General features: G+C 42.0%; 1 protein-coding gene across 5 annotated transcripts in view; it reads left to right on the forward strand.

Annotated features, from left to right (window-relative positions):
• Positions 1–8,115, forward strand: part of jmjd1cb (jumonji domain containing 1Cb) — a 445,070-nt gene extending 436,955 nt beyond the window's left edge. For all 5 annotated transcript variants that reach the window (XM_070876841.1, XM_070876842.1, XM_070876845.1 and 2 more), the window contains one exon: positions 7,293–8,115. In XM_070876841.1, coding sequence (XP_070732942.1) covers positions 7,293–7,385 — 93 coding nt within the window. In that variant the 3' untranslated portion in view covers positions 7,386–8,115. The remainder of the gene's footprint in view (positions 1–7,292) is intronic.
• Positions 8,116–10,132: the final 2,017 nt, after the last annotated feature.

The raw sequence follows: 10,132 nt of genomic DNA on the forward strand, positions 1-10,132 counted from the left end.
AGAGAGAGTTAGATATGGCCCTTATGGCTAAAGAGATCAAGGGGTATGGAGAGAAAGCAGGAAAAGGGGTACTGAGGGAATGATCAGCCATGATCTTATTGAATGGTGGTGCAGGCTCAAAGGGCCGATTGGCCTACTCCTGCACCTATTTTCTATGTTTCCTCAAAGAACTTGATCAAGTTAGTGAAACAGGATTTGCCTTTAACACATCCAATTAACACTTTAATTTATTAGCTCATACTTTTCTAATTACCAGTTAATTTTGTTCCGGATTATTGACTCTAAGGGGTCAAGTTTCAGCCTGAGTTGCTCCTATTTTTTTTGGAGCAACTAGTTTAGAATGGAGTATCTTAGAAATTGCAATTCTCGGCATTTAGTTTGCACCAGTTCTAGTGAATTGGAACAGTTTCATTTTAGAACAGATTTTTTTTTAAAAAGAGGGCATGTCCGGCCACTTACGCCTGTTTTTCATTCTAGAAAGTCGGCGGACCTTTCGGAGTTGCGCTGTTCTATGGGTCGGTCAAAACTTGGGCCCTAAAAGTTTCTCCACCACTGACGTTAGGCTGACTGGCCTCTTGTTGCTGGGTTTATCCCTCTCCCCTTTTTCAAGCAGGGATGTAACATATGCATCTGACAGTCCTCTTGAACCACCCTCATATCCAAGGAAGATTGAAAGAATCTGGCCAGAGCCTCCACAGTTGCCACTCTCGGATGCATCCCATCCGGATTTTGTGACTTTCCGACTTTGAGGACGCCAACCTTTCAAGTATCTCTTTATTTTTATCCTTTCCAATATCAGTATTGCCGCCTCCTTTACTGCTATATTGGCAGCATCCTCTTCTCTAGTGAAGACTGATGCAAAGTACTCTTTTAGTACCTCAATCATGCCCTCAGGATCATCTTTTTGATCCCTAAATTATCTGTATAATTACTTGACAAACATCTACCAAGGAAGTGTAAAGCACTCACAACGATCAAAAAACATTTGCACAGTCTTACCTTTTCCCTTACCATTTTACCAAGAAGGGCACAAAAAGGTTAAAGTTCGCTTGCATACACCGTGCAAACGTGAGTATTGAGATCACATGCCCAACGATAGTGTTGATTATTCAATCAGCAGTTAGCCACGTGGGTAACATATCAGATGCTACTGGTTTACAGAAATATTTTTAATTATTTCTGTTAATGTATTGATATTTTGCACATTACCATTATTTGCATATCCTTCCAGTCCTGATATATGAACATAATAAATTAAATGTTTCAGAACTTCTTTGCAGAATTCTCACTGTTATAAGAACATAAGAATTAGGAACAGGAGTAGGCCATCTAGCCCCTCGAGCCTGCTCCGCCATTCAATAAGATCATGGCTGATCTGGTCGTGGACTCAGCTCCACTTACCCGCTCTCTCCCCGTAATCCTTAATTCCCTTATTGGTTAAAAATCTATCTATCTGTGACTTGAATACATTCAATGAGCTAGCCTTAACTGCTTCCTTGGGCAGAGAATTCCACAGATTCACAACCCTCTGGGAGAAGAAATTCCTTCTCGACTCGGTTTTAAATTGGCTCCCCCGTATTTTGAGGCTGTGTCCCTAGTTCTAGTCTCCCCTACCAGTGGAAACAACCTCTCTGCCTCTATCTTGTCTATCACTGTCATGATTTTAAATGTTTCTATAAGATCACCCCTCATCCTTCTGAACTCCCAACGAGTAAAGACCCAGTCTACTCAATCTATCATCATAAGGTAACCCCCTCATCTCCGGAATCAGCCTAGTGAATCGTCTCTGTACCCCCTCCAAAGCTAGTATATCCTTCCTTAAGTAAGGTGACCAAAACTGCACGCAGTACTCCAGGTGTAGCCTTACCAATACCCTATACAGTTGCAGCAGGACCTCCCTGCTTTTGTACTCCATCCCTCTCGCAATGAAGGCCAACTTTCCATTCGCCTTCCTGATTACCTGCTGCACCTGCAAACTAACTTTTTGGGATTCAGAGTTTCATGCACAAGGACCCCCATGTCCCTCTGCATCTCAGCATGTTGTAATTTCTCCCCATTCAAATAATATTCCCTTTTACTGTTTTTTTTTCCCAAGGTGGATGACCTCACACTTTCCAACATTGTATTCCATCTGCCAAACCTTCGCCCATTCGCTTAACCTATCTAAATCTCTTTGCAGCCTCTCTGTGTCCTCTACACAACCCGCTTTCCCACTAATCTTAGTGTCATCTGCAAATTTTGTTACACTACACTCTGTCCCCTCTTCCAGGTCATCTATGTATATTGTAAACAGTTGTGGTCCCAGCACCGATCCTTGTGGCACATCACTAACCACCGATTTCCAACCCGAAAAGGACCCATTTATCCCGACACTCTGCTTTCTGTTCGCCAGCCAATTCTCTATCCATGCTAATACATTTCCTCTGATTCCGCGTACCTCTATCTTCTGCAGTAACCTTTTGTGTGGCACCTTATCGAATGCCTTTTGGAATTCTAAATACACCACATCCATCGGTACACCTCTATCCACCATGCTCGTTATATCCTCAAAGAATTCCAGTAAATTAGTTTAATATGATTTCCCCTTCATGAATCCATGCTGCGTCTGCTTGATTGCACTATTCCTATCTAGATGTCCCGCTATTTCTTCCTTAATGATAGTTTCAAGCATTTTCCCCACTACAGATGTTAAACTAACCGGCCTATAGTTACCTGCCTTTTGTCTGCCCCCTTTTTTAAACAGAGGCGTTACATTAGTTGCTTTCCAATCCGCTGGTACCTCCCCAGAGTCCAGAGAATTTTGGTAGATTATAACGAATGTATCTGCTATAACTTCCGCCATCTCTTTTAATACCCTGGGATGCATTTCATCAGGACCAGGGGACTTGTCTACCTTGAGTCCCATTAGCCAGTCTAGCACTACCCCCCTAGTGATAGTGATTGTCTCAGTTCTCCCTTCCCACATTCCTATGACCAGCAATTTTTGGTATGGTTTTTGTATCTTCCACTGTGAAGACCAAAGCAAAATAATTGTTTAAGGTCTCAGCCATTTCCACATTTCCCATTATTAAATCCCCCTTCTCATCTTCTAAGGGACCAACATTTACTTTAGTCACTCTTTTCCGTTTACTATATCTGTAAAAGCTTTTGCTATCTGTTTTTATGTTTTGCGCAAGTTTACCTTCGTAATCTATCTTTCCTTTGTTGCTTTTTTAGTCATTCTTTGCTGTTGTTTAAAATTTTCCCAATCCTCTAGTTTCTCACTAACCTTGGCCACCTTATACGCATTGGTCTTTGATTTGATACTCACCTTTATTTCCTTGGTTATCCACGGCTGGTTATTCCTTCTCTTACCGCCCTTCTTTTTCACTGGAATATATTTTTGTTGCGCACTATGAAAGAGCTCCTTTAAAGTCCTCCACTGTTCCTCAATTGTGCCACCATTTAGTCTGTGTTTCCAGTCTACATTAGCCAACTCTGCCCTCATCCCACTGTAGTCCCCTTTGTTTAAGCATAGTACGCTCGTTTCTGACACAACTTCCTCACCCTCAATCTGTATTACAAATTCAACCATACTGTGATCACTCATTCCGAGAGGATCTTTTACTAGGAGATCGTTTATTTTTCCTGTCTCATTACACAGGACCAGATCTAAGATAGCTTGATTCCTTGTAGGTTCTGTTACATACTGTTCTAAGAAACAATCCCGTATGCATTCTATGAATTCCTTCTCCAGGCTACCCCATGCGATTTGAGTTGACCAATCGATATGTAGGTTAAAATCCCCCATGACTACTGCCGTTCCTTTTTCACATGCCTCCATTATTCCCTTGATTATTGCCCGCCCCACCGTGAAGTTATTATTTGGGGGCCTATAAACTACGCCCACCAGTGACTTTTTCTCCTTACTATCTCTAATCTCCACCCACAGTGATTCAACATTTTGTTCATTAGAGCCAATATCGTCTCTCACAACTGCCCTGACATCATCCTTTATTAACAGAGCTACCCCACCTCCTTTCCCTTCTTGTCTATCTTTCCGAATCGTCAGATATCCCTGTATGTTTAATTCCCAGTCTTGGCCACCCTGCAACCATGTTTCTGTAATGGCCACCAAATCTTACCCATTTGTAATGATTTATGCCGTCAACTCATTTACTTTATTTCGAATGCTGCGTGCATTTAGGTAGAGTGTTTTAATCCTAGTTTTTAAACCATGATTTTTAGTTTTGACCCCTCCTGCAGCCTCTTTATATTCAGTGGCCCTTTTTGTTTTTTGCCCTGGATTTCTCTGCCCTCCACTTTTACTCATCTCCTTTCTGTCTTTTGCTTTTGTCTCATTTTGTTTCCCTCTGTCTCCCTGTATTGGTTCCCATCCCCCTGCCATATTAGTTTAACTCCTCCCCAACAGCACTAGCAAACACTCCCCCTCGGACATTGGTTCCGGTCCTGCCCAGGTGCAGACCGTCCGGTTTGTACTGGTCCCACCTCCCCCAGAATCGGTTCCAATGCCCCAGCAATTTGAATCCCTCCCTGCTGCACCACTGCTCTGACCTGTTCTCTTTGTTCTCTTAAACTGGGAGTCCTTGTGGTGGTTGGCTGAAGTTATCCTGGCATGTGATCCTCATCTTTTTATATTTACATTTACATTTCTCCACGCGCTCCTCCCCCTCCGCGCGCTCCTCCCCCTCCGCGCGCTCCTGCCCCTCCGCGCGCTCCTGCCCCTCCGCGCGCTCCTGCCCCTCCGCGCGCTCCTGCCCCTCCGCGCGCTCCTGCCCCTCCGCGCGCTCCTGCCCCTCCGCGCGCTCCTGCCCCTCCGCGCGCTCCTGCCCCTCCGCGCGCTCCTGCCCCTCCGCGCGCTCCTGCCCCTCCGCGCGCTCCTCCCTCTCCGCGCGCTCCTGCCCCTCCGCGCGCTCCTCCCTCTCCGCGCGCTCCTGCCCCTCCGCGCGCTCCTGCCCCTCCGCGCGCTCCTGCCCCTCCGCGCGCTCCTCCCTCTCCGCGCGCTCCTGCCCCTCCGCGCGCTCCTGCCCCTCCGCGCGCTCCTCCCTCTCCGCGCGCTCCTCCCCCTCCGCGCGCTCCTCCCCCTCCGCGCGCACCTGCCTCCCCTCTCCTCGCGCACGTCGCCTTCCCCCTCCACTGTTATTGTGGATAGCACAGTCGCCTTCAATTACATCAGCTGAACGGTCCTGAATCAGCATGGATAACATTTTCCCCACAGAGCAGCCCGATTTGCCCGACAGAACTTTGTTCCGCCTCGTCCTTCCCTCCCCCCTGCCATAAAAACATTGCCCAAATTAGTCTGTTTGCACAGCGACATTCCAAACACTGATTATACAAGGAGAAAGTTAGGGACATAAGGTGCATTGAAAATGTTCTTCATTTTAAAAAATTCTGCTTTTAGTAATTGTTGCTGCTTAGAATTTTTTTGAATTTCCCCTTCCCCTCCCCTCTTTAGAAGAAAGCATGAGTGGAACATTCAGTGCTATGACCGAGCCACTACAGGCCTCCAAGGTGCTTGGTGTTCTCATTATTAGACGTTCCAGTGTCCCCTTGTCCTGCAGTTCACATTTAACCTAAAATAGTGCACAGGATTACCTAATTTTTAAATTCCACTTGGTCATCTTATGGCTCTGAGGTATTCACTCTATGAGGTTCCTCTCATTTGCCTCCTTTCAGAGCCGAGGAATCCAGGTTTTTCTAAACTTTCCTTCTTTCAACACTTGAGGTTAGTCTTGTGGTCCTTCCCTGCACAGCTTCCAGGGCTTGGATCTTTGCCCTGTGCCTCATTCACCAGAACTGAACACACAGTTCAAGGTGTAGTCTGACCCTTTCAGCAGGATGGCCTCAGACTTGTACTCTGCTGATTTGGCAATGTAACTCAGCACTGTTTGTTTTGATTGCTGCTCTGCATATCACTTCCAGATCTCTTCCAGCCTCTTCCCGAGCTAGTTCAACACCATTCATTAATATGTCTCTGGCTACCCCTCAACCAACATCACTAAAACATTTTCTGGTCATTATCACATTACTGTTTGTGGGAACTTCTTGTGTGCAAATCGGCTGCTACATTGGTTGCTACATTGGAGCAGTTGACTACACTTTAAAAATACTTTAATTGGCTGCGAAGCTTTGGGATGTCCTGAGATGGTAAAAGGCGACATAGAAATGCAAGTCTTTTTCTCTTTGTCCCCCATTATTTCTTCCAGTGTAATAAGACCTTGTATTTACCTGAAGTGAATTTTATCTGCCATATGTCGGTCTGGTTGAATATATTGTCTAGTTGAATATTGCTAGTTGAGTACCAGGGCTAAATGCTCACCAGTTTTAAAATGGGACAGGAATGGAGCCACACAAGGTGTTGCACCATTGGTTCACAGTGCAACATCACCATCTGTTGGTCGTAAAACGCTACGTCAACACGTCCAATTTTCAGGTAAACAGATTGATCCTTTCTGCTTCCCACGACTTTCTGTCTCAGCTGTGTAGCTTTCATTGGCTCTTGCCCAGAGCATTTAAAGGAGTTGTGTGTAGGGATTCTATTGGTGGAGAGATTGAAATAATATTGTTAGTGGTGGAATGGCATTAACCTTGGATAACGTCCACAACCGAGAGCATTTACCACCGAAGACTGCAATGTCCATGCTTTGCAACAGGTTTCATCAGCACAATAAAATATAATGCAACGTGTTACCTTAAACTGCTGGCAGGTCCAGAGAAATAACTATCACTGTGAGCCATACAATTGTTTGACTTCACACACATGTGTACTAATATTACAATAATGAAGCTACTCTAATATCCGATAAAGCTTTATTGTTGTAGTCCTAATCGTAAATTACAAAAATAATCACTTTATAGAAAATAAAACATAAATTAAACTTGCCGTCATATTTCTTGCCCTCTTATCCTTTTTCAGCTGCGATGTAGGATTAAACAAGATCCTTGCTATTTCAGTGTGATGCGTGGAAGATGGACTTAAATTCTGATAAATGACAGACTGAAAAACAGTTATTACGGTGTACCTGTTCAACTAATTTATGGGCTCTCGCTTCATAAAAATAAAATGGCCCGGTTTTGTTACAGGAGAAACTCGATTAATAGTCTATATATTTAAATTAATATACTTCATTAATCAATCATGGTAATATAACAAGCCTCCAAGTTTTGTAAAACTCCAAATCTATACTAACAGCTATATTTTCTACCCCCTTTTTAAATGATAACCATTATTTAGAGTACTTGTAAAATTGTTTACTATAAATCAGTTCTCTAATGTCTCAATTTCTTTGCAGGTAAAAAATATAATTTACCATTCAGTTAAAGATGCTGTGGGAACTCTGAGAATGCATGAAGAAAAGATGCCAAATACACAACAGAACGCTTGATGTTTTCATAGTTTTGTGACTTTACATGGTCACTTGTTTAAAAACACCTATCTACAGTGACAAGGAAATTTGTAACTGGTATTGGGCATACTGTAATAATTGGCCAATGCATCAAAATTAGTGTAATCATAAAAACACCAAATTTTAGCCTGTAATAATCTGCAGGAAAATAGCACTGCTGTTCCATGTATTATATTGTACGTTTTGAAAATGACAAATGTATTTATTTTTGGACAATGTTATCGAATTTTATGCCATATTATAGATCTAATGTAAACGTGATTTGTACAGTTTAGTTTGATAAAATGGATATTTTTCACTACATTGAGACAGTTACTGTGAAAAGGCAAATGAAACTACCAGCTATGCCTAATTTTTTTTTTATTGCTGAATCGCACAGCTATCCATGTCATATCTTAAAGTACTGCCAAATAACTCATTTCTGAAGTTCTTTATAATACAGAAAATGACTGGATGGGGATACTATACACATCAGCTCTTTATTAAGTATTCATTGTAAAATTTAAACATTTACAAAGCTGTAATTTATTCAGAAAAGTTGTCTTGTTTTGTTAAGTGTTATGGTGAACTTTTGCAAGCAAAATGACTTATTACCAAGAAAGTTAATATTCTATGTAAATACATATAAATATATACATTCAATTATGTATTTTTTTAAAACATAGCTTGCTTCAGTTTGTTTAAGTACTGGTTTGTACATTGAAATTGAAAGGGGTTTTACATTTTCCAATAAAATTGATTTATCAGATATCTGAATTTACATGTTTTGTGTGTATCGGTGAATTTATATTTGAATCTGTTGTCAATCATGCTGGGTTTTAAGAAAATACATGCACTTCATTTCTATAAGGATCTGTTTATTCTCTTCCAATTACTGAGTAATGTTGGAAATATCCTAAGCAGTTGTATGCCTTTTATATAGATAATTTTTATAGTTCTACTTACATATATATTTAATTTTCTTTTGTATTTATAGTTGTACATATTTGGATTACATTAGGGTTGCAGTCCCACATTTTTGTTACAGGTTTCAAATTTGCTTATCATGGGATCCCAGGTTAGCGACTGCAAATCACTATTTTACCGTCATAGGATAATGAACTGTCCTTGGGACTCACTAAAACTTGGGAGAAAAGAAGACAATAAACTTTGAATATGGATCCAAATGTTTTTAAAACACACAAGTGGTATTGAGAGTTTTCATTCGGCTCTGACTTTAGCTTTAATTTCAAGTGGTATTGAGAGTTTTCATTCGGCTCTGACTTTAGCTTTAATTTCTCGTACTGTTTACTGTTGTTTTTTTACAGACCCTGTTGCCTGCAGCGTAAGACTGAGTGACAAACCATCACATGCAGTCACACGCCAATCGTCGCTTGAAGACTTAACGTCATTAGTGCTAAAGAAATCAGTCACGTTTCAGCCTCACCTGAGGTCACCGTAGAACCAGAGAGTTTGCAGTCATCACTGGGCTTCGAGAAACACATAGCAGTGTAGCTATCTTTTTGCTTTGGTCGGTGTTGTGTGTTGCCTTATAATACGAGTTCAACGATTTGGTAGAACACTGTCATCTCAAAAATTAATGCATTCTCTTTCTGCACAACTTCTAGAAAGCTCGCTGTCTGTTGTTCTTAAAAAGGGAACAGCCAACTTCTTTTGATTTGTATTCATCAAATAAAACTGGTGCAGTCCTCAACAATCTTTTAAGTATCTGTATATTTTCTCAGTCGCAGTGATCTGTTACACATCTGCACCTTTCCTCCAACCTCGATTCAACTTCCAGTTTTCCACATCATCTGTAATCTGCACTAGCTGTGTTGTTTGGGGAGGGAAGGGAGTCACAGTTTTACAGCACAAAACCAGGCCATTCAGCTCAACAAGTCCATGACTGTGTTTATACTCCACATGAGCCTCCTCCCACATTACTTCATTTAACCCTATTAGCATATTCTGTTCCTTTGTCCCTCGTGTCTTATCTAGCTTCTCCTTAAATGCATCTATGCTATTCCCCTTAACTACTCCACGCAGCAGCAAGTTCCACATTCTCACCACTCTAGGTAAGAAGTTTCTCTTGAATTCTTTATTGGTGACAACTAGCTTTGGACTTGTGCACCCCCCCCAAAGTGGATACATCTACCCCATCAATTACCTTCATAATTTTAAAGACCTCTATCAAGTCACCCCTCGGTCTCTCCTATAGAAAAGGAAGTTCCACTGTCACATGCTGTTCCAATTGGTTTCGTGAAGGTGATTGCATTACATCACTTCCTCAGTCACCAAATTCTGCAATTTTGCAGCTGAGAATCCAGTCCACGCTCTGAAAACTCTAGATACTGTAGCAGGTGTATAGAAGGATTATACAAGGCTCCATATACGGGGTTGTGATTTTTAGAAATAAAACACCTCCATTTATATAATCACATTGCATCTCGCAAGTGCCTCACTAACCTGAATTACTGTGCAGTAACTCTGCCATTTTCTGCAAAGCAAAGTCCACAATTATCAATGAGATGAATAATCAATTAACCTTATTTTTCTTGATACTCTGAGGGTAGAACATTGGCCAGAACACCAGGAGAATTCCCTGCTCTTCAGATAAACCCATGAGAACCAGAGGCAGCAGAGTAGATTTTGGTTTTGCGCCCCATGCAGAGGACAGCACCTCTGACAGTGCAGCACTGCAGTGCATTGAAATGTTGGGCTGGTTGACATTCCCAAGTCTCTGGAGT

The sequence above is a fragment of the Pristiophorus japonicus genome, chromosome 3 (assembly GCF_044704955.1).
Source record: "Pristiophorus japonicus isolate sPriJap1 chromosome 3, sPriJap1.hap1, whole genome shotgun sequence".
Taxonomy (NCBI): Eukaryota; Metazoa; Chordata; class Chondrichthyes; family Pristiophoridae; genus Pristiophorus; species Pristiophorus japonicus.